At 51.6% G+C, this 25,967-nt stretch overlaps 1 protein-coding gene across 3 annotated transcripts in view; it reads left to right on the top strand.

The window, feature by feature from the left end:
• PAX5 (paired box 5) overlaps window positions 1–25,967 on the top strand; it is a 163,411-nt gene that overhangs the window by 88,301 nt on the left and 49,143 nt on the right. For all 3 annotated transcript variants that reach the window (XM_037035852.1, XM_037035853.1, XM_037035851.1), the window contains exon 7: window positions 8,249–8,378. In XM_037035852.1, coding sequence (XP_036891747.1) covers window positions 8,249–8,378 — 130 coding nt within the window. The remainder of the gene's footprint in view (window positions 1–8,248; window positions 8,379–25,967) is intronic.

Raw genomic sequence — 25,967 nt, 5'->3', positions numbered from 1 at the left:
CCTGGCCTAGCTCCATAGAGCATGAACTTGGCCGTGTCAGACGTGACCCCTTTCCTCCTGGCCCCAGGGTTGCTGGGCTTCCTCAGCCCACTCCTCCCCTAATGGCTGCAGGAGCCTGGATTCAGGGGCCTGGGTAACACAGGCAACATCTTCACCAGCCACAGAGCGTAGTCTAAGACGGCCTCAGCCATGTCAGGCAGAAACCCATCCCACATGGAGGGGTCCCCACCTGGACAGGGCACAGCCCCCAGTGAGGCCTCCGAACAAGAAGGGCCCTGACACTTCTGGTCCATCTCCCTCATTTGACAGACGGTGTCACCGAGGCCTAGAGAGGGGTGGCGTCTGCCCAGGTCTCCAGGCTCCTTGCCAATCAGTATGACCCATTGTAATCAAGACAGAACTGTTCCCTAACCTGTGCTTTGCAGGTGCAGTTTTTGTGTACCCACGCCTGAAAAGCGTGGGAACTTCCTCCTTCTTCCTTCAGATTCAGAGCTCTCTCTCTAGCTGGAGGAGTGGCATTCGGTCTGTGGCCAGGGAGCTCCACAGAGGACGTGCCAGCCTCCCGCCCTTGGTGAGCTTTCCCCTCCGGGCTGGTAGTGAAGACTTCTCCAGATTCACCTCTGGTGCAGTGGCCTGGCACTGAGCTCGGGGTCGGCACACCTAGGCACCCCTCCCTGAGCCCTGCCTCTGTGTCTGCCTTCACTCCAGGGCTCCCAAGGATCTCATGGCCCTGCAAGGGCTTTGCAGGCTAGAGAGTGCTAGGCAGACGAGAGACCTGATGCTTCTTGTGTCTGGAACCATTGAGTCCCTGAAGATGGAGGGATAACGGCCTTGAAAAGAGCAAATGCCTGGCTGTCCTCAGACTCTTGGGTCCTCTCGTTATTCCACAGGTGCTTGTGGGAGAGCTGATGGGCACTGGCGCATGATGCCGTGAGTCAGATGCATGCTGTTTGAGTTTTTGGACTTTCATTATGGAGGATTTCAAAGGCAGATGGAATAGTGTACTTGCCTGCTGAGCACCCTCACCCAGATCCAGCGATTATCGACTCACCCCAGTCTTGAATTGTCGACACTCCTGCGCTGCCCACACTCCACTTTATTTTCAACAGCTTTATTGAAGTACAGTTTTTATACCATAAAATTCACTCATTTGAAGCACCCTGGCCGGGGATTTTTAGTGACCTACAGCAACACCAGCTCCACGGTCTAGTGTTCGAACGGTTCCATTGCTCCATGAAGACCCCTCGTGTGGATGTAGAGTGGAGCCCTGCCCCCACCCAGCGGCAGCCCACCCCTGCCCGGCTTCCTGTCTGCAGATTTTCCAGTGTGGACATCCTGTTTACATCCGGCTCCTTTCACTTAGCATGCTCTTGCGGTTCATCCCTGACGCAACTTGCCTCAGTGCCTTGTTCCTTTTTACTGTTGACTAGTATTCCGTTGCATAGATAGCCTGCATTCTGGTCACCCCCTTTGCTGTGAAGCCACCTCCAGACCTCAGAGCAATTCATCTGATCATATTTCGGAATGGCTCTTGACAGGAGGAGGCCTTAAAAAGCAGGACCATGCTGCCATGATTGCACCTCACAAGTTAGCAAATTCTGTAATGTCATTGAATACCTGATCAATGTTTATATTTCCAAATGCTTCATTATACCATAATATGTTGTTTAAAGATTATACTTATTTATTTTTAGAGAGAGGGGAAAGGAAGGAGACAGAGAGGGAGAGAAACATCAATGTGTGGTTACTGTTCACGTGCCCCCTGCTGGGGACCTGGCCTGCAACCCAGGCATGTGACGCGTGACTGGGAATTGAACCAGAGACCCTTTGGTTTGCAGGCCGGCACTCAGTCCAGTGAGCCACACCAGCCAGGGCTATACCATAACATATATTTTTTACATTTGTATTTTTTCCAGTTTGTTTGCTGGAATCAGGGTCCACGTTGTAACTGATGGATGTGTCTCTGGGTCTTCTCTAACCTGTGAGACCTCCTCCAGCTCTCTTTTCGTGCCTTGGTATTCATCTGCTCCAGAGGGAATCTCTGCTTTGCTGCGAGGCCAGCTGTAGAGGCCGAGAGCATCAGGGGTGGCAGGCGACTTAGAGATCAGGTGCAAGTCCTCAGACAGATGGGGAGGCGGAGGTCAGGGAGGGGGAAGACCTGCCCACAGAGCCCTGTCACTCCCTGGCTGCCTCAGGCATCCAGACTGCTGTGCCTCCCCAGTCTCAGGTCATCAGGCCAGGCCCTGAGGACATGTCTGTCACACTCCAGCTTTCATCCTCCTCTGGGTAGGTGTGTAGGTAGGCAGGTGCCTGGTCCCTCAGGATGGGAGTGGTTGGCCTGGCTCTGGCCCGGCTCCCGAGGCCACCTGAGGCCCAGCAGTGAGCTTGAAGGAGCTCAGTAGGTGGTGGGGAAGCCTCGTGGCCCAAGGTGGCCGCCCGAGGCAGCCAGCCCTGCAGCCTTGCCCCCCATGCGCCCCTCTCCGTGCTGCCCTTCTTCTCACGTGTCTGTGTTTCTTCTCTCCTCCATGCTATGGCAGTGGTGCCCCGTGCTGAGGAGACAGTACTTGGTGCAGCCCCAGGCAGTCCTTTTCCAGGTAATCTCCTAGGGACCCACATGACACCCAGCACACACTTTCCTGGGGCACGTGCCTCCTTGAGTGCCTTCTAGGATTCCTTAACCCTTAATGCTGCTTAGTTTCCAAAGCGCTACCTTCTGTCTCCTTCAGATGCTCACTATCACCCTGGCAGCAGGCATCGAGGGGCGAGACTTTAATCTCATTTTATTAATGAGGAAAATGAGGCTCAGAGAGCTCAGCTGGCTTGCCGGAGGTCACACAGGTGACAAAGAGTTGGAGCGGAGGCAAGGACCCCTTGTTACCACTCCTGGTCTACTGTTCTTTCCACCATGGGGTCAAAGGATCTAAATGCAACACACAAAAATGAGCTAAGGAAGTCCATTCCCCCTGCCCCTGTTCCTCAGTTTCCCCTGGTTGGGAAAGATGACCCCGAGTATCCTGCTGGCTCAGGCATTTAGAGCGTGGTGTCCTTGAGGAGGGCGTGGGGTTCTTAACCTGCAGGTCTCACAGGAATCTGTGGCAGTAGGCAGAGAAGTTTGATTCCGATTGGTTGCATTGGAGTGGGTCGTCTGTGAATTACTGACCTCAGTTTCTCTTCCTGGGTCACAGTCAAGGACAGCAACAGGGACCCCGATGGGAAGGGAGCAAAAGCCCAAAATGACATCCTAAGAAAGAACTCCAAGAGCTCAGAGGAATACGGAGCACAGGTATTGCCTGTGACTGTCAGTGGCCAGGGGTGGGGAGAAGGGGGCTGTTGCTTGGGTGCACCAACACACACCTGCGTGCCTGTGTGCATTCCTAGGGCCTCTGCACCCCACTGTTCAAGCCCTTGGCTTTCTATAACCAGAAAAAGGCACCGATCATGCCGTCTCTCTTTTCATTCTGTCTTCTGATCTGTCTTCCTCTTTCTTTTTCTGTCATTCTTTCCACGTTTCCAAGTCTCTGCTTTCACAAAGGACTTGAGTTGTCTTGCAAAATAAACAACCACAGGTATCTAAGTTAGTTAAGGTGGAAAAAAAGTTAAGAAATTACATAGAAGAAAAGGGAAGGCCATTGCCCCAGGTGTCAGCAAAGATGTAGTTGTGGCAACGGAGCACTGAATTCGACTGAGCTTCCTGGCAGCCAAAGCAAAAGTGGGATATGTAGCAGTTTCCAATGTTCCTCTTGTTCAATCAGAGACAAATCAACCATTCATCAAGACAAAAAAGTTTTTCCTGGTAATGAATTATAGGAAGGATTGACATGGAATTTGAATATTCTAATGGCCGTGTCTCCAGGGGTTAAAAACATTTCTTTGTATGGCTGTTTTCTTCGCTGCCTCTAACCGGGGTTGAATGCCTGACGTTCCACCACAGACCAGAGAAGACACTTCTCCTGGGGCTTTCACTAATGCTCTACAAGGGACATTGTCTTCTGGTCCCGTGGCTTGATGAGAAGTAGAGGCAGAAGGTTAGTGTGTCACTTGGAGCTGTCATGGAAGTACGCCCCAGTTAAGTTTTGAAGGTCGCGGCTAATGTCATGCTGATGGACTATACTTTCATTCATTCAACAGCACTTGGGGATGATTCATGTTCCATACTTTCCAGGCAACTAAGAGGGAGATAGACAACGCTGTGTGTGCTGGGATGATGGAGGTCTGTGCGAAACTCATCTGGTTGGGAAGCATAGACAAGGACGTTATGATTTCTCTGTAGCAGTGGGGGCCCCCCGGGTGGCTTCATGGAGGAAGTGGCATTTGAGCTGGGTCTTGTGGACAAGGTAGGAGTTCACTCAGTAAATGCGTGAGATGGGCTCCCCAGGCAGAGGTAGGGCAGTGCCTGGAGTTCCAGGGAGCCCAGGAGACTGAGAGGAGTGCAGTGGCCTGAAAACCACAGGCAGTTCAGAGGGACAGCCAGTGATGAGGATTTAGGGAATGATCACACGCCGAAACTAAGCGACAGACAGCACCTCCAACTCATGCGGAGCAGAGGAAAGGGTGCGGGCTCCCACCAAAAAAGAGAGACTGGGCTGCGGCCAGCCCTGCCAGGTGGTAATGGTGGGCACCACAGCTGGGAAAGGGCAGCGAGGGCTGGTCCCCAAGTCCTGCTGTCCCCTGAGCTGTGGCTCTTTGGGGAAGTTCACTTTACCTTTTGGCAGCCAGTGGTGGTCGGGCCCTGGATTTTTGGACCTTCCACCGTGTGTGAAATGCAAGTGAAAGATTTTACATTTTGAAAAGATGATCCAAACTCAACTGTTGAAGTGACTGGACAAACTTTGATAGTGGATTTGTTGACAGAAACAAAATCAAATAACAAAAAGGCCTTTCTCTGTGGACATCAAAGAAATTAAGAGGCAGGACGCCTCCACTGGCCACTGTCTGGCCATTTTCTTAAACCCAGGATGGCTCTGCTTTTTGGGGGAGTGGGGTAGGAAATAGCAGCTTTCTCTTGCAGACTCAGCTGTCCAAACTGGAGTCTAGGGAGGAGAAGGCTGGGAAGTGGCATGGGGAGGGTTCAGGGATGCCGACTCCGGGCTGAGATGCTGCCTGGCTCACTCATCCTCTCTTCATCCCCATGTTCGCTGTGCGAGCCCCTCACAGCAGAATCCCAACTCACTGACCTTTCCAACTTCACCTCTCCCACCTTCTCCAACTGTTGGCACATGCCCTGTTTCTGGGTCACTCCTGTTCCCTTATCTTGGAACCTTCCTGCAGCCCTTCTCAACCTCGGGGGTCAGGGGTTGCTCAGACAGCTTAAATACAGCCTGCCCCAAGAAACCTTTCCCGACCTCTTCCCACCTGGTGTAAATTCATGGCTTGTGTTCTTATCCCTCTTGGATAGAGCTTCTTGGGGCCATGGGTCTTTTCCCTTGGGGCTTGTGGATGGAGGCCAAAGAGCATGTCTGGCCTTCACGTGCCATATTGCACACAAGACAGGCTCAATAATCGCTAAGTCGCCGCCGTGCTCAGGCCTCCACGAGTTCTCGGGCACTCGAGAACACAGAGAGGAGGGATCCCAGAATCCTGGAAACTTCAGGAGACGCCATCTAGGAGGAGAACCTTGTCAAAGGCATTTTGATTTCTCCATCTTTGCACATAGCAATGAACTGAAAGAATTGCTTCTGGAGAGCTTGACTTTCAAGTTTCATCTTAGCCAACTGGGAGGCGGACACCATGACCAAGTCCCATTCTATGTTCGCGGGATGAAGTCTGGGCAGAAACTCTCTCCCAACAGGTCCCTATGGCATGGGATGAAGACTTTGCTGGCTGTAACCCATAGCAAGAAATATATTTTCATTTCTAGCTAGTACATACATAACCGCTTCTATGTGAAACCAAGATTCACAAACAGAACTTACTCTTTCTATGTGTGAGACCCTTGGATATTTTCTAGTCCATTCTAATTTCATTTTTTAAAATGTTGGTACTAGCAAATTGATTTCATGTCTTTTAATGGGTCAGGGCATACTGTGGTATGACAATAATTAGGGCAATTGTCAAGACTAAAAAGTCAGATGGACCCGGGTTTGAATCCTGGCTCTGGCACCTAGAGATGTGTGATTTGGGCAAGCCACTTACCCTCTATAGTAGGATTCTCAGTTTCTTCGCCTGTAAAGTGGGGATAACATAGAACCTACTGCATGAAGTGATTGTAAGGATTAAATGGGACAATACAGGTCAAGCTCCTCACAGAGTAAATGACTGATAAACGTGAACTTTTGACGTGGTTGTAAAGCTTATGTCCTGGCACCACTTGTTGGGGTCAACAGGGAGAAGGCATGACTCCTGCCTCTTGGGGAAATGGTGGTCAGGCAGGACTTCCTGGTGGAGGAGGCATTGGAGCAGGGAGGCAGGATGATCGGAACCCACTACTGTCCTTACAGTGAACGAGAACCCTGTGTGAGTATCCCAGTGCCGCTTGTCTCCTTTCCCTGAAGGGCAGACTTGTCCCCAAATTTGGCCACACTCAGACTGACCGTACTACCTGCTTTTGCCTCTCACAGTTAGGTCTCTAATCCTCCTGGAATTGATTTTTGTGTCTGGTGTAAAGTTAAGATCTGATTTCTTTCCCCTCTTGTTTCTGAATGGATAATGGGTACCCTGCACCGTTTATTAGAGCCATCCTGTGCTGATTTGTACGTCACCGCTCTCATATATCAGGGTTCCATAGGTGCACAGGTCAGTTTCTGGACTCGCTTCTGTCTCATTGGTCTGTTTATCTGTCCCTGTGCCAGTCCCCACTGTCTTAGTTACCGCAGCCTTATAGTGATTCCTGACGTCGGGGAGGTGCGTCCCTATCTTGTCCTCCCTCAGAGGCCCCTGGGCTGGCCTCAGGCCTGTGCTCTTCTCTGCAGTTCAGAATCAGCCCCTGCTGGAGGCGACTGAAGGACCCCGGGAGCTCTGGACAAGCTGTCCTCAGCGAGACTGCATCTCAGGGGCTGTGCCTGTGCTCGGCACCTCCAGGACTCACGGCCACCATCCTCCCTGGCCGGCCTTTGAGCTGCCCAGGAAGCACTTTCTAATTCATTTGCAGAGAAAAGCCCCAGCAGTGCCTGAGTCTGAGTCCCCTCTGCCTGCCCCTTGCCTAGTGGCCCCTCCAGTTTCCCTCCCTGTGGCTCAGTCCTCGTCATCCTACCCAGGTGCTCACAGCTCCTTTCAGGAGACTGCCTGCTCCCCTGTCCCTGTCTGCCAAGGACACAATTCTGGACAAACAGGGGTGTGTCTTCCATTGACGATGCCAGGGTCCTGGCGGGAACTCCCCACGCCAGAGCTTGGTGTGCACAACTAAATTCTATGGCCTAGGTGTTTGCAAACATTTGCTTTGCCTGAAAATAGGCCCAGGGGTTGGGTAGGAGGAAGAGACCTGTCACTCATGCTTATAAATCAGTCTGTCCTTGAATGGGAAGACCCAGGTGGCATCTTTGCAGCCTTCTCTGAAAACCATTCTGGTCGGGGCTTGGATGCCAAGGAAATGACTCATGGCAAGCTCTGCTTTCATGACTTGGCTTAAAGGGAGGAGCATGACTCACGGGCCAAATGCACGCAGTTGGTACAGGCATGGTAAATACATGTATGCACATTGCAGTGTTTAGCCTACAGGTATTTACACACTTCCGGAGTTCCCAAACACTGGCCAGACTGTCAGTGTGTTGGACGTATTGAATTTGGGATGAGAGGTTATGGAGCCCCATCCTCTGCACTGGGGCTTGGCCCTGTTGGCCTAGGCAGAGCCCTCCTCCCCTTGGGCCTCAATTGACCCATCTATGAAATGGGGGTTTGGATTGGCTGATGTCTCAAAATTCGGTTCGTCTTGTTTCTGTGACTCTGTGTCTGCGGTTTCAGAGCACAGAATTAGCAACCTTTTTTGCCAGCTTTTTGGCAACAAAGCTGTTATGTCCCCCTCCCTGCACTGAAGAGGACGGCTGTCTCTGGTGGCTGGGGCTGGGCGAGGGGGGCCTGCAGTCCCCGGAAGAGCTGGGTTTGAATTCTTGCAAAGCTGCACTGAATTCTGCCCACCTCTCCTCCTGGGTAGGATTGTCAGTTTGGCACCTGGGTGTTCATGAGCCCCCTGGAGGCCTTGGCCCTGGCACGGCAGCCTAGTTAGGTGGCTGAGCCCAGTCCGTGGCGGTGGCATTTGGTTGGGGTGCTCTGGAGTCTCGGTGCTGAGGTGTCTCCGTTTTGTTTTCTCTTTCAGACCCCTGAGTATTCAGCCATGGCCTCACTGGCTGGAGGGCTGGACGACATGAAGGCCAACCTGACCAGCCCCACTCCTGCCGATATCGGAAGCAGCGTGCCTGGGCCGCAGACCTACCCCATTGTGACAGGTGAGGGCACCTGGGGTGTGGGGGGTGAGTGGCAGGGAGAGAGGGGGAGAGAACGCCTATGTGGAGGGAAGGGCAGCTTCCTGGTGCTTTTGGACTTGACTGGTCATTTTCGTTTTAACGAGGTTGTAAGGTCCTAGAACAGGTCAGCAGGAGACTGCTGGGGCCAGGGGCTGCAGCTGCACTGAGACATGGCTGTAGATGAAGACATGGCTCTGATGAAGCTGGAGGAGAGCAAATGCCACATGGACTGCGGGCTCGGCAGGTGGCAGGAAAGTCTCGTGTCAGGGGGCCCTGTGATTTCGGGATCCTCTGTCTGTGGGGCTGAGCGTCCAAAGGTCTGGGATTTATCCCCCTCCGGAGATGGGCACCCTTGATCAGCTCCAGCCGCAAGGATGAGTGGGCCTCCTGGCAGGTGTTGGCATTTGAGATTCCAGGCAGAGGTCGAGTCCTGAAGGGCTGAAAGGTGCTTGGTGTATGCAAAATAGCCGCCTTTCTGGAAGGCCCAGGCCCAGCCTCTTTAGCTGTCCGTGTAAAGATAAACAGTCTGGGCCCTGGAGGTCCACTGCTGGGTTGGAAGTTGCCATTGACTAGCTGTATAATCTTGACTAAATTATATAAGAACTATGGGCTGTGGTTTTTTAATCTCTAAAGTGGGAATGACGATAGCACCTGCCGCTTAGCATTGTAAGGGTTAATGCATTAATGTATACAAAATGCTTAGACTTTTGTCTAGCTCCAGCAAACCCCCAATGCATGTCACTACTGTTATTTCTTGGAGCCCTCTCCTGGTGGCTGGTCACTGCTGGGATCATGGCTGCAGAAGGGGCTGGACAGCAAGGGCCCAGATGGAGTCCCCGCCCTGTTCCAGCAGCACCGGGACAGACTCAGCTCTGGGAGGCTGTCCAACCTGGTAGGCAGGAGGCAGTCCCAATCTGTATAGACAGACAGTGGAGACTGATGGTGGCACTCAGGCCAGAGCCTTTGGGTCCAGCCTGAGGTAGCAGGATGTCCTTGCAGGCTGGTATACAGGACTCAGTCAGTAGTGACCAAGACAAGGGTTTCTGGAAATGCAGGTAGGCTGTGGTTGTATCAGGGAAGCTGGGGACTGTGTTTGAGTTAGAACCCTGGGGAGGGGTAGGTGGAGACGAGGTTGCAAAGCAGGGACGGCTCAGCTCCGAGAGGTGGGCTGGCAGGTCTGCTAGCACGGTGCTCATGGGGCTGCGGCGGAAGCAGCCGGGACCCCGTTCACAGGTATGGGTACCATGTGGGGTCCAGTCAAGTGGCAAGAGTGACTTAGTCCCCTGTCTGTCTGACATGCAGCTGAGCCTGCAGCTGGGGAGGTGTCTCTAGTGGGGACATGGGGAGCCTCAGTCAGCGTGATATCCTACGAGGTCCTCTCCCTGAGTGTCACAAGGGTCCGTGACAAGACCTCTGATGGCACACAACCCCCATTTTATATACACAGAAACCAAGTCTCAGTGGGGTGGGGGGGCAGTGACTTGCTCAATAGAAGGGATGAGGGAAGGAATTGGAGCTGGCCCTCAATCCTAGATCCTGGTCCTTGTTGTTTTCAAAGGACTTCACATGATAGGGGGTAAGGGAGTAGAGTGGAAAGAAAACCAGTTCATTACAATGGTAACTGTGCATTTATTGGGTAGTGACTGAGTACTGGGCGCTCTGCTAGGCGAACTCCTGCCACCCTCAGAGGAACCCTGGGTGGTGGGTGCTATTGTGTGCAGGCCCACTTCATAAACAGAGAAATGGAGGCTTTGGGGCGATCACAGAGCTGGCCAGAATTCGCAGCCAGTGAGTGGTGAAGTTAAAGATGGATTCCAGGGCCTGCACAGCCGGCCACCCTGCCACACAGATGGTCAGGGGCTCATCCCAGAGCTGCCACTTCCTTGCTCTCTGGCTTTGGATGCATCTCTGAGCCTCGGTTTCTCCACCTGTGAAATGGTCCCGGGCTCTCAGAGCCCCTTGAGGATGAAATGAGACCCCCGAGGGGACCGCTCTGCAGAGGGGCTAGGGTTCATGGGAAGCTTGGCTTTAACCAGATCACAAGAAGATCCTATTCTACCGTCTGTTTCAATGGTAGGAGAGCACAAGCCTGTTTCGATGGAAAAGAAGCCAGTGTGCGTTGAGACTGAGGTGGCACGTCTCAGATGCTGGTCCACTGAGGTGGTAAACTGGCGGCCAGCTGGACAAAGGATAATCCAGCCCACAGATATGGTTCACTGGGCCCACACCGAACTTTTTAGAATTTTGAGACAATGTTTAAAATTTTTTTAATCTGAATTTCTGACTTCCCTTGAAAAATGAGAAGGTATGGCTACAGTGAACTGTATTCCACGTGACCATGGCAGGCAGGGGCTCAGTGGCAGCGGGCTCTCAGGACAGGCCCCCTCCACCCCAGGAAGCCACACTCTCATTTTCCTACAAGGTCACCTGAAGAGGAAGTGGGATTCAGCGCCCCCAGAGTCGGCGCTGAGAGCCAGCTGGGTGGCGCAGCGGTTGGGGTCTGCAGGCGGCTTCGGCAGGCCAGGCAGCAGGTCTGGGTGTGGGCTGGGCTTCCGGGGAGCCCTTGACCAAGGACTTCCTTGTATTTTGATTTGTCCATTTAAAAGTGACATCCTAGAGCAGAAAAAGAATATAAATATCCCAAAGTCAGAATTATGCTTAATTTTTAAATTGAGAAGTATTCTAATTATAAATATTTCTTTTGTAAGATAAACATATTATAATATATTTAAAATATGTTATAAATCCATTTAAACTGTATTACAACTGCATTTAAAATATATTATAATATATAATCATTAGTTTTCATATAAATAATAGCTAGCTAGAAAACTTAATCAAAGAAAACATTTATACTAACACCAGAAGGAAAATGGAATGCTAAGGGATAAATTTAACTTTAAAACTCCACTAAGGGGAGTTAAAGAATAAATGGAGATGCATACTTTGTTCTTAGATAGGAAGACTCTATATTAAAGGTGTCAGTTCTCCCTAAATAATTGATTGATTCAAAGCCATCTCATCAAAGTAACAGATTTTTTTTGGAACTTATCAAAGTTACACTGAATACTGGGTAAATAAACCTCAAAGCTAGCTAGAGAAATTCTGACATAGACACGTGATTCAAACAGCATATTCAAAGATATTGTGATAAAGTTACAGTAACTAAAACTACTTGTTACTGAAATTGAAGTAGATAGACCAGCCCAGCGGGAAGGCATAGAGTCCAGAAATAGATGTGACACTTGTGAGGGCGTCTATACACGCAGCCTTTCAAGCCAGCAGAGAAAAAAACAAGTCATTTGTCAGTGGCATCGGGACAATGGGCCTGTGAGATCTACACCTCATTCATTCTTTACATCAAAACAAATTCCAAGTTGATCAAACTTTAAATGCAAAAAATACAAAACCATAATAAAACTAGAAAAAACATGAGGAAAATGTTTTATAATCTTAGAGTGAGGAAGGTGTTTTAAAATCTGTTCCAAATACTAAAGACAAAGAAAAATAATATAAGTGACCGTTTACATTGAAATCTTTCATATTTAAGAAAAAGACAAAGAACAACATTAGAGGGAAAACAGTAGAACACAAATGACAAAAAACTAATGTCTTTAACGTATAAAGAGCTTTTAGAAATTAATAAGGGAAAATGGTTGAAAATACAGGTAAAGAATATAAGTATAAAATCCATCGAAAACTGTGGATTTCTAGTAGCACATGAAAAAATGGGCACCTGACTCCTACTTTTAAAACTACAAATTAAGATAATCGTGAGACAATTAAAAAACCTATTAGCTTATCAAAATCAAAATGTTCTTAAGGTGCGGTGTTAGGGTGTGAAGAGAGATTTTCGTATGCTGCTATAGGTGTGTAAATCCGTGCCATCTTTTTTTGAGGGAAATTTGGCGATATCTGTCAAAATTTTAAATGCACACACCCACCTTCTAACCTAGAACTTTGAGGTGCCCGGTTAGAAGTTTGGTTCACAGATTTATTTGCACGGGTGCACAGTGATTCCACCTCTGTAAAATTATTACAGAGTTACTTACAGTGGCAGACAACACAGTGTCTATCGATAGGAGCTGGTTAGATAAATCTTGGCTCCTTCACACAGCCAAGCACTCTGCAAGCATTGGAAAGAACTAAGTAGAGCTATTTGGGCTGATGTGAATAAATGTCCAAAATGCATTTTTAAGTAAATAAACAGTTTATAGGATGACATGTTAAGTATGATTCCACTGCTGTGAAAGCTAAAAAGGACATAACACATGAGGAACAGACACGGACATGGGGGTCGGATGCTCGTACGTGGGGGTGAGTGGGAAAAGACGCCCGCACTGCCCCGCTGCGGACGCATTTGGTGCTCTGCTCAGACTGGGCTTCTCTGCCCAGTCCCACTGGTGTCCCCGGGGGTTGGCAAATGCTAACAGTGACTCTTTCTGCTCCTGAAATTAGCCTCATAAAAAACATAGCCTGTCCTCACATCTAATTTCAAATAAAATGAAAACAACGCCTTAACTCTGAGACGGAGGAGGAAGTGAAATTGCTCACAGTTAAGTGAGGTGTACTTTGAAAAGTAAACAGCTCTGTGTGTCCAACTGTGGGACCTAAAGACGAAGCCTGGGGCTCGCCCCATGCCCAGAATCCCTGCAAACACAGCAGCCCTGCACACAGACGTCTGCAGGAGGGTGGACTCGGGACTCATCCCGACTGAGGCTGTGAGTGTCTTTGCTGATAGGGGAGCCACCTTTGGCAAAGTTCCAGGTTAAACAAGGTACACCCTTTGGCCGGCTTACACAGTAGTTGCACTCCTGGGGAATTCAGTGTATAGTAGACCATGGAAATTGCAAGTTCACATTTATATGTAAATGAAGTTCAGTTCTGGATTTAAGTAATTACAAACAGATTTTTCACCTGCGCGAATGTTTGGCGAGACATGGCAATGGCGTAGAATGAAGGAGGACTATTGCTGTGTGGGACTGTTCCACTGTAAACCAGTGACAGCCCTCAGGCACGTAGAAGTTCTCACAGATTTGCAAAACACCTCCTGGGGGGCAGTTGCTGACCCTGCTGCCGAATGTTAGAACGCCGTGAGGAAAAGCCCCCGAGAGCCAGCAGGGTAGATGGGCCTCCTGGTCACCATGTGGCCTTTCATCGCATCCCCCCATGTCAGTGCGTGTCCTGACACAGTGCTGAGCTCTACGGGGGAGAGCTTGGGTCTCCCGGCTGCAGGCCTTACCTTCTTCCACAGCCGGACTGCGAGCCCAGCTCAGGGCTCTAGCTGGGCCGTGCCAGCCTGGGGCCCGGGGAGGGGTTGGGCAGGTGGCCCCGGTGCTGCTCCGGCCCAGCCCTCACACCCTGAGCTGCCTCGGGACGATCTCATTAGAGAACAAGTCAATTTCTCTCCGGCGTTGATCTGCCACATTAAATATTAAGTTAAATCCCTGCTCCACCAGCCAGGGCCACGGTTCAGAAACTGCTCAGCGTTTGCAAACCAGTACATGGGCAGTCGGTTCATGCATCGTCAGCGGTTTGGGCCCATCCTGATTATCTGCAGGTGTGTCCTTGGGCCACAGGCCTGTTATGTGCCCAGCTCCCAGGGAGGCAGAGGGTAGGACACCAGCGAAGGGCCAGGCAATCTTGTCCCCCAAGCTGTGCCCATTGGACCCTTCACTTGAGAGAGCAAAGGAGTTGGGACAGCCCGTGCCCTTGCTGGCCCCTTCCCCTGAGGGCCATCTCTCGATTTGAATGGCGGGCAGAGACTTCTTCTGGTTAAAAAGTTTGGGAAACACTGGCCTGGTGATGACCCTGGCCCTGGGGTCTGAGGCTGCCCCTAGGCACTGTTCCCTTTAAGCAACAGACTGCACACGTGGGCAGCAGGTGAGCACCTGCAAAGACAGACAGGATGACTGCTGAGTCTCTAAGACCACCAGCCCAGATCTGCTGGACCTCTGAGGTCTGATGTCTGGAACCTCAGGGCTCCAAACTTAGTTGTGCAAGAAAGTCCGTCCTCCTTGGCCCTTTCTGTCTAAGCCACAGCTGAGGGCTGGCGGAAAAGGCTTGGGGCCAGGAGTCAAGAATCGGTTTATGTCTGTTCTCTGCCACCTGTACTGCCCTGTCCTTTGGCAAATAGATTGTCCCCTCTGAGCTTCAGTTTTCCTAACTATGAAACAGGCATGGCAATTGCTACCCCGTTGGACTCGTTTGGCGGTTTCTGGAATATACTGAGATAGTAGGGAATGGGTTTGAGAGCCACCCAGGGGGCATCTGAGTGTGCATGGCAGTTGTGGGGGGAGGAGACAGGTAGGACAGGAGGATCCTGCAGTCCACCTGCTTGCTTCGCAGCTGGAGAGGCCCAGGTCCAGAGAGGGGAGGTGGTCTCAAGGCCACATCCAGTGAGCCAGAGCTGGGCCTGGGGCTCACTCGGGGCCCTTGCTGCTGTTCTGTGATTGGATGGACTAAGAAATTCCAGTGTAAATGGTCGGAAGGCATTTCTTCTAGCAGATAATTGAGAATGTCAGCAGAAAATGCAGGCTGTCCAGTTGGAAGCCCAGCTTCGCTGTGTTCTAAGCTGGGTGGCCCTGGGCAACTTCACTGGCCTCCACGCCCATGATCCCCGTTTGCCAAAAGGGGCCCGCAGCCCGACTTCCTCCCAGGCTTTCTTCGAAGGTTATGTGCGTGGTCCTTGCAGGGTCTGAGCACAGAGCCTGGCACATAAATCCCTCAATAAATGGCAGTTTGGGGTCTGTCCCTGAGCTCTCTTATTGAAAAGTCTGGCCTGGTGCCCGGCTGCCCCAAACAGCCATGTTCCTCTCTCCCTGGGGAAGAGTTTCTCTGACCTGTTTCTTATGACCCTTTTTGAGGCTCAGTCAGACCCAGCTAAACAACTTCCCCCAGAGTGAAATCATAATGAATAATAAAAGCAAAAAGACGAGAAATGCCTTATGTGTCCAGGCAGCCGAAAGGTGCAGGGGAAATGGCAATAGCAGCTGCTGCCTGCACAGACCACGGGCAGCCAAGGATCTTTCCTAGGGGTCCTGTGGACGGCACTGGGTGTCCGTGGTGCCGTGCGCAGTGGAAAGGGAGCGGAATATCGGGAGTGACTGTTCAGTGGGCTGTCACACTGTGGCCAGTTGGGAGCACAGAGTTGGCCATGGTGGACGGTCTCTGCCCTCACTGGGCTTCCCTACTGGGGACAGCCAGACAATTTACAGCAAACAGAAAAAAAAAGGGCAATGTAATTTGGTAGCAAACTGGGGGAGAAAGTAGAGAGAGACTGGGGTTGGGGGGGTGGTGAGTGGAATGGGGGGAAGGAAGCAGAACCTCTCTAAGAAGGTAGCATTTGATTTATGATCCCAACCATGAGAAGCCTCTGAAGATTTGGGGGAAAGGCAATTCCAAAGGAAAATACAGCCTCAGAAAATGCCTCTGAAGTATATCCACGAATGAACGAGCAAATGAGGTGACAAGAGGGTGGGGCCATTTCTCAGTTCTCTCTCGGCTGCTACTGGACTCCAGCCCACGGTCAGGCCGGAGTGGAATGGGGAAGGAAGAAAGGCCCCTGGCTGCCCGTGGTCTCCCCTCTCAAAGTTAGTGGAAACTAATCTCAGAAGTTAGGCAGCCCCACCTTTCATCCAGCCCTGGGATCTGTTCTACATCTGAGAGCGCTCGCCTCTGGTAATGGGGATTTCACTACCTCCAAGGCAAAGAAGCTTTAACCAGCACTCACCCGAAGCTGTTCTCCATTGACGTGATTTCCTTTCCCGGCTGGTGTGATTTCCTTTCCCACCGGCCAGCCAGCAGCCGAGGTGTCTGCTGAGTCCAGGCCAGCACTCACTCCGTGAGCTCCCACTGGGCGCTGCCCAGCACGTCCCTCCACTGGCATTTGGTGTCCCCATGATCCAGCCCAGAGATGTCTTGTCTGCTTAGTGGTTTTTACACTTGATCTTAGCCAAAAGGCCGAGGAGCGATGCTTAGTGTTTTTTAAACTAAAAAACAACAGCCCTAACATTTTAAAGATTAGAGACGAACAACCCAAATATCCACCCGTGGGGGACTGGTTAAATGGAAAACAGCTCCTCCCTCCACTGGAGTACCGTACAGCTGTAGGGAAGAACGAGGAGCTCTGTGCGCCCTGATAGGGAAGGGTCTTGGAGATCCATTATCCGTACTGAAGCCAGAGTGGGGCACGCAGGTGCCAGCTTCTGTGGAAGGAAGAGAGGGCCAGTGGGGACGCCTGTCGGGATTTGCGTGCTCCTGCATAAAGAAACTGGAAGAATAACCATGGGAACTAACTGTGGGACGAGGACTGTTTACTGCACACCATTTTCACTTTTAATTCTTTGAACCTTGTCAATATGGCACTGTTAAAAGTTAAGTTTAAAAGTGCCTTAAAAATCAGGAGACTGAACATAAAGATTCAAATGTCTAACCTGTCTTGAAAAACGGGAAAACTTCTCCGCCTTGGGCCCACATGCCCCTGTGGCCACACTCAGACAGACTGCGAAGGGGCTGCCTGCTCTCGACCCGCTGCGCCCTCCTGTTTATCCCAGACGCTGCCTGGCCGGCTCATCGCTCGTGCTTTGCCTGCCGGCCCCGTGGGCTTTCAGGTTTTTGGCCCTGCTCCAGCCCCATCCTTCCCGTGTCTTCTTACTTCTGCTCTTGCCCAACAGAACCCCCCCGCACCCTGTCACAGTTCAGTGTAAACGCCATCCAGCAGGAGGGCCTGGAGTACTGAGTGCGAAGTTCTCCAGAAAAGTGCAGCGTTTCATTCCAGTGCGGTGATGGCCAGACAGAATGGTGTGGCCTGCTTCCGGGCACCGCCGCCCAGGGAGAAAGTGTGACAGCCAAAACTGGAACGTTCCCACAGAGGGAAGGCTATTTGCGTTCCAGAAAGAGTCACGATGAATCTGACTGGCGTTTAAAGTATTTGGCTTTGGACCATTAGGTAGACTCATACCCACAGATTCTACAGAAACTTTGAGAGTGTTGGAATCTTAGTGTTTGGAAGGAGACTCAGAGGTCCAGAGAGGCTGGAGAGCTGACCATTTTCAATCCACAGTGAAATTCAAGCACCTCGATAACTAAAATGCTCATCAATGGAAAACATGATTTTCTTTCAGGTTAGCAGTGCTCCCCAAAACGAGTGTCGAATAAATGAATGAATATCTGTGTAAAGTGCATTGTCAATTAAAAAAAAATCATTTCAGCGGAGAGTACTCTGGTTGTTTCTGACCTTGTATTTTGCAGGATAAAATAAACAAAGCTGGATGGCCGTCCTGGTAATACTGTCATAGATTTTTACACTTGCGGGCAGCTCTGAAGCCGACCTTTCCAAATAGCCTTCGAGCAGGTTTCTGGGCCTCCAGCTTCACAGCCCTCCCCACCCCCACCCCCCCCTGTGATCCATCTTCCTAAAACAGAGGTTTCATTATTGGGAAATTGCTTGTTCTCCTGGCCAGAGATCTCTCCTGCTTTGCCACTAGCAGGGAGAGCGAATGCGCCAGACGGCAGTGCCTGGCGGCCGGCAGAGCCGTTACTCACCCGTTCCTTCCCTCCCTCCTTCCTTTGCTCCTCTCTCCGTCAAAACCCACCCCTCCTCTGACCACAGCCTAGGCCGGATCTTGAGGGTCATAGGGTCCTGCCCTCAACATACCCATAGTCTGATGGGGGAGGCAAATGCAGACTCGTGTACAAAGCAAAACAAAATAAAATCAACAGGAAAAAAGGATAAAGATCATGGGCGAAGCCAAGTGCTTTTGATTGCTTTTCTTAGACCTGGGGATCTGGGGAACATTTTATGGAGGGTGCTATGTCTGAGCTGCTCTGGGGGAGACACATTCTCTTGGCTTCTCTGCTCTGAAGCTTGCTTTAGTCTCCCTCAGCCTTCCTTTAATAATCCCTTTTAATCACAAAGTAATGCAGGCTCATTGTAAACTAAATTCGAATGGCTGGGAAGTATGTACAGTGACCAGTGACTGTGCCCCCTTGCCCCTCTCCTAATCCATCTGACTGACGCTGTCAGAGTTGATGGATGGGTATTATGCCCTTCCAGAACCTTTTTCTGTGCAAAAAACGTAGGTTTTTACTCTTCATACTGTTGTTTAAATTTTTTAATGTCTACTGCATGCTTATGGACACCCAACACGTCGGTGGGTACAGAACTCCCATCCTCTCCAACGTTCTGGGTGAACCACCACGAACTTCTCTGGAGCAATATTGGCTACAGAATCCATGCCCTTGGGGCTAAGAGGTGACTTGCTCTTGGTATTTGACACCCGGGGCTATAGACAGAGAAGGACAGGGTCCAGGACAGGGAGAGGGCAGGGAACCTTGTCATCCACAGGCCCACTGCCGTTGGCTTAAACACAGATGACCCGGGGCCTGGCTGCTGCCTCCGCAGCACTCAGGGCTGTGGGGAGGGAGGGAGGATCGGGGAAGCCGCAGGGAGGCAAGCTTTAGTTGAGCACGTAGAAGAACTTTTTAACAGTTTGAGCTCCTGGAAAGTGGAAAAGGTTGCCTCAGGAAATGATAGCAATGATAGCTCATGATTATTGAGCATTTGTTATAAGCTTTGGTTCATTTAACCCTTTACAATACATAGGTGCTATTTTTGTCCCAACCAACACTTAAGGAGACTGCCTGAGTTCACACAGCGAGGAGAGGCAGAGCCGGTTTTCTCCTAACGCTGTACTGTACGGCGTTTGTGGGCAGCAAGCTCCATGCCATCAGAGGTATTCGAGCAGAGCTCTCTCACAGTCACCTGCAGCACAGCTAGACCGATGGCAACTGGGGTCTGTGGAAGCGGATCCAGGCCTGTCTTTCCACCACCTCCCAACTCAGCCGTGCCCGGTCCTGAGCCTTTGTTTCTTCTGGCCCCTCTGCTTAGAAGGCTTTTGCCATTTGTCCAGAGGTGACAGCAGTCTGCTGTGAAAGGAAGAGCGTTGGGCTGACTCAGTGGCAGAATCACAGATCTTCACCCAGCTGTGCCCTAACTCCCTGGTGACGCTGGGAACACTGCCCCCCGCAACGCCCCGGTCTCTGAGCCTCAGTTTTCGAATGTGCCCAGTGGGAGCTGTAATCCTGTTCTCCCGGCTGGGTGTCTCCCTGCAGGACCATGGTGACGTGCACATGAGCTGGCAGCTAGAGGAGCTATGCCCTTGGGAGTTCATGGAGTCCGTGCCACCTACCAGTGTTACATGGTCAGGCCCTTGTCCCCAGCAGGGAGGCAAATGTGAGCTGGTGCAGGGCTTTGCCTGTGAAAGGTTCTCCAATACCTGCTGAGGGACTCAGGAACCAGCCAGGTGCCAGTCTTTGCCACGTGCCTTTAGGGCACGTGTCCAGGGAGCAGTCCCCAGGTGCCACCTCTTCTAGGAAGCCTTCTTCACTGAGCCCATAGTCGGAGTGATGTTCCCCTTATCTGGGCCCTGGATCAGGCTGCCTGTTATCTCATTGTACCTTGATTTCTAATTCTTCATGTCCAACTTGACTTTCTCTTTAGACTATGAGATTCTGGTCTCTGCCTCCCCCGAACAGCCCAGTGACAAGCCGGGAACCTAGTAGACACTCAGGAAGTGTCTGCTTGGTGGATGCGTGGATGTGTGGATAAATGAACTGTCTACTATGATTGGTTGTTGCTAATTTCCCCAAATTCTACCCTTCTAAGTGAGCGATTTTCAACCAGTGTGCCACGAAAATTTTTAAAACAGGCAGTACCTGACTATTTAGTCAGGTGCACAGACCTCTTTTTCTTTAGATTGTCAAATACAAAAAATGACAACAGCCAACGCAACAATAGCCATTGGTGAGTGAGTCAAATATTATACCTATTTTTTGTCAGGTTGGCAAAAAATATATTTTTGGGTGAGCTGCAGAATTCTAGTCATTAGTTTATGTGTGCCCTGGGATAAAAATGTTGAAAATCACTACTTCTGGTTATTGCCAGGGTTATTGCCACGATTCACACACTCACATATACATCTCTGATGAGCGTGAGGGACAGTAGAATGCAAGATATTATCACAATTATTATCCCCCCCAAATGCATGGTCTGCTGCCTTCCCCGCCCTGTCGCCCCTCAGGGTTCTCAGCCTCGGGAAGAGCTTCTCTCTAGTTCGTCTCTAGTCGCTTCATTCTCATCACCGCAGAGGCTGTAGAACTACTTCCCCTGCTAGACCGTCTGTAGATGTTTGCAAGGCCGGCTTCAGCACGAGTCCTGAGGGGCGCCTGCCACTGTCTGGACTTGGCCATCCAGAGAAGGGTTTGTCTTTCCAAGCCACTCGTTCCCTTTGTAAGCCTCTGTTAAACCAGGTCGGGGATGGGGTCGCATGCCCACCTCAAGGACAGGGTGGGAGGAATCGCCTAATCGAATGGAGCCTTGAGGTGTACCTCCTCCTCTCTTGGATCCCTATCTTCCCTTATGGTCAAGGTGTCTGGATTTAGGAGAACATCCAGAGGGTCCAGGGGAGGGGAAGGGGTGGCAGAGGGTGTACTTAACAGCTCTGGGCAATGACCCCTCCCCAGCCGGCCTGGCAGTCTTATGGCGTCTTTCACAACCGGCCATGTCTGTCTGGGTAGCTTGTCAGAGCGTTGCCCGAAAGAAGGCCGCTGTGGGCACAAACAGCCATCTTTGGCAATAGAGGGGTATAGTCCAAAGAGATACCTGTCTTTTTCTTATTATCTTTAAATCTCTTTTGTACTAATGAGGCTGTTGAAGTAAAAGACTTCTGGAGAACCCAATGTGGGGCCACAGAGCCCAGGGTAGGGCTGTCTGGCCCCTCACCACTCCATCCTCTGGTCCCACAGCCCCCTCAGCGGGCTCCATTCAGCAGGGTCTGTGCCAGTCTGCAGCCTGGGGGATGCCTGGCACCTGCCCAGTCTCTCTGTGGGCTGAGCACACCTCTGGCTGGGACGGCCTGCCTGTGGCACAACCCCGCCCCGCCCCCCACAACCCCCGCCGCAGAGGAATCCCTTCTTTGACCTTTGTAATTATTCCTGTTCAATCTTCCTTCGTGTTTTTTTCCTCCCCCCTTTCCGAGGGGCTCAACTCCTGCACTCTCTCCAGTGTATTAAGGATGTGAGTGAAATTGATGACTGGGATGTCTCGGGTCTTTATGATGATGAATGACTTTCACTGACAAAGCTTTTATTGTCTGTGATTTGGGAAGAAGGGGGAACTGATATATCAAGGCTGCCTGCCACACCATTTAATACAGTTATAAATCCTGACGTCACTAACTGGTGGTCGGGGGCTGGAGAACTCCACCGGCCCCTGCTTTGCCGAGTCTTTATGGGTATTTCTCTCCCTCTTCTTTCTTGGCTTGGCTGTCACAATTGTGTTTAGGGGAGGGGGACGGAACAGCTGGATAGTGACTTTAAAAATCCCAGGGGCAACCTGGGCCAGGGAGGAAAGCGGGAGCCGCCCCACTGAAGGAAGGAGCAGATGGCGGGCCTTTGATTCTGAGCAGGTAGGGAGTGTTCAGGGAGACCAAGTCCTAAAAGCGAACTACTGTCTTCTTGCATGTGCACCACCCTTTACAGCTGACCAAGTGATTTTATATCTGTTATTTATCAGAGCTTCCTTCCTGTTTTGTGGGGGAAGGTAGCAGAGAGAGACGATCCCCCCTTTACGGAAGAGGAAACCCGGCAAAGTACTTGTCCAAGGGCATGCCACAAACTGGGCACACGTAGAGGATGACTTCCTGGGGGAAGCAACAGAGCCCTGCCCTCTTGAACTTGGGTATGGAGTCAGACAGCTCGGGTTCCCATCCGGGACTCATGACTGTCTGGCTGCTGGTCTTGGGAGGGTCCCTTCATTTTTCTGACCCTCAGTTTTCTCACCCAGGAATGAGAATAACACTCTCCTCATAGGGTTGTTGTGAGGATTAATTAAGATGATGCATGTAAATTCTTAACAAGATTCCCAGCCCATCAAGAGTGCTTGATAAATGTTTTCAGGAGGTGGAACTGCAACGAGAGAAGCGTGCGGTAGATCTCACAGAGCAAGGGCCTCCTGAGGCTGTGTGGGAGGGCTGGCTGAGGAAGCTTCCTGCAGGAGGCGACACTGTGCTGATTGGAATGAGTAGGGATCAGCCAGGCTGGGAAGACAAGGGAGAAAGGATGTGCCGGGTGGAGGCACAACAGGACCACAGGATAAAGGCAGACACGCACGGGCCGAGTGAGGAAGTGCAAGCAACTCCAGGTGTGGGGCGACGTGCAGCTGGAGATGAGGGAGGGGGGCCAGATTATGGAGGCTCCCAAGGGTTTAGGACCTCAATCTCCGGATGCTGGGGAGCCTCAGAGGACTCGCAGTAGGGAGCGGCATCTTCAGAGAAATCTCTCTGGGGTCTTGACAGAGGGCAGATGTAATGAACATGAGACCCAACAGGAAGACCGCACGTCTTCAAGGTGGTTGTAAAAGTCCAGGAGAGAACAAAAGAGCGCCTGTACCCAGGCAGCGGAAGTGAGGGTAGAGAAAAAATTTTGAGGGATAGATTTGGCAATAGTCAAGTATCAGGTTTAGGAGAGATGCAGAAGGATGGGTCCCCTAGTTGGAGTTTGGGGTACCGGGGGGGATAACGGAGCCACCGGCTGAGATGAAGACAACAGGAAATGGAGCTGATTTGGATACTAAGACCTTATGGGGCCCTAGGGATGCCCAAGTGGAAATGTCCAGAGGGCAGGGGAGGGGAGGGTCAGGGCTGGGAATATGGATTTGGGAGCCATGGGCACGACCCCACTCTACCCCAGTAAAATGAGGTTCACTCAGCGAAGGGGTAGAGATGAAAGGATCGAGAAGAGCAGAGATTTAGAAAGGGACTCCGGGAACCAGAGCGGCAGAGAGAGGAAGCCACGGGGAAATCTGAGAGGAGCCAACTGGCAAAAGACAAAGCGCGCCACCAACTCAGAGCCTGTTGCCATCACAGCTCTTGGTTGGGAACAACAGAACTCTCTCCAGCCGCTTAGGCAGAAAAGGGATTTTCTGAAGTATATTCGGATCCTCAAGAGGACCACAGAACCAGACTTGGAGACTTCACAGCCCGGAGCCACACCTTGATCTCACCTGGACGATGGAAGCCCCCTGCCGTTCTGCTCCCAGGGAGGTGCCACACACAGGCCCGTGGACAGGCTCGTACTGCTGTCCCTGGACACAAGGTGTCACCACTAGAGCTTCTGCCTTGGCAGCAGATTCCACTGCCACCACTTCCGTGGGTCAGTACTTTCTGAATGAACGGCTCATGTGTGTGCCTGCCTGGCAGAGCCGGTGGGTGGGGCCTGTGTCCTGGCTGCACGAGAGGCGGGAGCTCCAGCTTCTGCCTTCTACCTCGAGGAGCCTGAACCCTTAAGGTGGAAATTTCCCCAAACCAAAGAAGGGTGTTCAACAGCATCCGGTGGCCAAAGATGTTTGAACAGTGAAGGAATGAGCGAAGAGATCCCAGATGACAAGGGCTGAAGCAGGGGTTGGCTTGGGCAGTTGGGAGGGCCTTGTTCTTTGAGTCGCTTGTCAACTATAGTCGACCCCTTCCTGTAGGATTTGAGGCATTGTTACATGCAAACCCACAGGCACAGGCACGTAGGCCAGGAACCACGGAACCAAGGGGGAAATGATTGCACTCGATTCCAGGAAAGCCTTCAGGAGGAGAGGCAGCTGGGCAGGAAGCCTCGGGGTTGGGCTACGTTTTCAGGATTTAAATGACTTAGTGAGTGACAGGCCTGGGGAAGAAGCAAGGATCCAGCCGTACAGTCCAGCCCTGGGGGACCTGGGGGTGGCTGGGAGCTTATTCCCTTCACTAGAACTTGGTAGCTGCTGAGCTTTGGCCGGTGGCTTTTCTCCAGTGGGGAGGATAGGAAGTACCTTGCCTGTTGGGCTCAAAAAGAAAGCCTCCCATTCCTTTTTCTTTAAAAATTTTTTTCTTTTATTGATTCTAGAGAGAGGGGAAGGGAGGGAGAGAGAAAGTGAGAGAATCATTGATGTGAGAGAGAAACATCGCTCAGTTGCCTCCTGCACGTGCTCTGACTGGGAACCAAACTTGAACCCAGGCATGTGCCCTGACCAGGAATCAAACCCGTGACCTTTTGGCTAGTGGGATGACCCCCAACCAACCAAACCATACCAGCAAGCCTCTTGTTCTTAAGGGCGTGAAATTCCCAACACCAGACAGAGGACTGGGCCCAGGAAAGTGGCTTGGCAAAGACTTTTTGAGCAAAGGAATGAACGAACCAGTAAGCAGGAGTCTGCCCTCAGCTCTATGCCAAGCATTGCGCTGGCACCATAGGGAAACAGGTCAATGGGCCATGGTCCACGGTCCCTGCCATGGAAGGGTTCAGTCTAGTGTCTTCTACCACAGCCAGCAAGCGCTGAACCATGGAGCAGGACACAGGGGCTCTGGGAGCACCGAGGAGGGAATGTTTGGTTGTGGGCGGGTGGGCGGGGCAGGGTAGGGTGGGGCATCCGGGAAGGTTTTCCACGGGAGGTGACACAGATGGAGTCTGCTGGGTGCTCCCAGGGCACGGCAGCAACATTTGCTAAGGCTTGGAACCAAGATTAGGGCCAGAGGGCTGAAAAGCTGGAACCTACTCTACTCCAGTAAAATGGGGGGCAGCGAGAGTTTGGACTTGATCCAGAAGCTGTGGGGAGCCATCCAGGGAGGGAGCCGAGGAGTACAGGGCCCTTCTGTAGAGGGCCTGGTGTATTGGAGGAGGTTGGGCCCAGGCCGGGAGACAGCTGGGGGTGGGTGGGAATGGGAGTCTGAACTGTGGCCAGAGTTGGCCATGGATGTAGAGGGGCTGTGACTTGGTGACACCCCCAACCTCTACTCCAGGGCTGTTGGTGGGAGAGGCTGCATCCTTGGGTGCCAGGGTGCCCCGGCCAGGCCTTCTTGTCCAGGGGCGCCCTGCAGCCTGCTGGGTACCTCATTATGCCACTGAAGGGCGGGGAGAGATGCCGGATGCCTCCTGCTGGTATGCTGAGTGCTGGGCAAACCACATGAGATCCCATCTCACGCATAATGTGCATCCGAGGACAAAATTAGATTGAGAAGTAAATGGAGCCGAAAATTTCCAACGCATTTCCCGTCAAGAAGCTGTTTGATTGCATGTTTTAATTCCGAGTCCTCCTGCCCAGTAGGCTCATTTTGGTGGGGACGGCTGGAGCAGAAGGTGACAGGAGAGGAACGCCAGGGACCGGGGCCCCGACCCACGGCAAGAGGAGAAGCCTTTACTGTGTGGTGGCCGTGAGTCCGGCTCCATGTGGCTCCACCTCCTGGGGGGCTGGTGCAGACCTCAGGCAGTGCTGTGAAAAGGGTGTTATTATTGTTCTCATTTTGTAGACAAGGCAAAGAGGGCAGAAATCACGTGGTAACCTGTCAAGGTCACATAAACAGCACACGGTCGGCCTGGGTGGCAAGCACTGGCCTGTTGGACTTTAAAACTCAAGCTGATGCCCATTTGAATATTTTCGTTCTTTAGCCAGAGGCTCTGCCTTCTTTCTCCTTCTCCTTCTCATTTCCTCTCTTTCTTCTTCCTCCCTTTCCAAAGCCCAGAAGCCCTGGATGGCAGTGCAAGGAGTAT

This window comes from Sturnira hondurensis, unplaced genomic scaffold, assembly GCF_014824575.4.
Source record: "Sturnira hondurensis isolate 20B ecotype Veracruz unplaced genomic scaffold, ASM1482457v3 Scaffold0022566, whole genome shotgun sequence".
NCBI lineage: Eukaryota > Metazoa > Chordata > Mammalia > Chiroptera > Phyllostomidae > Sturnira > Sturnira hondurensis.
The sequence above is the reverse complement of the archived record's forward strand: the minus strand, read 5'-3'. Positions and strand labels throughout refer to the sequence as shown.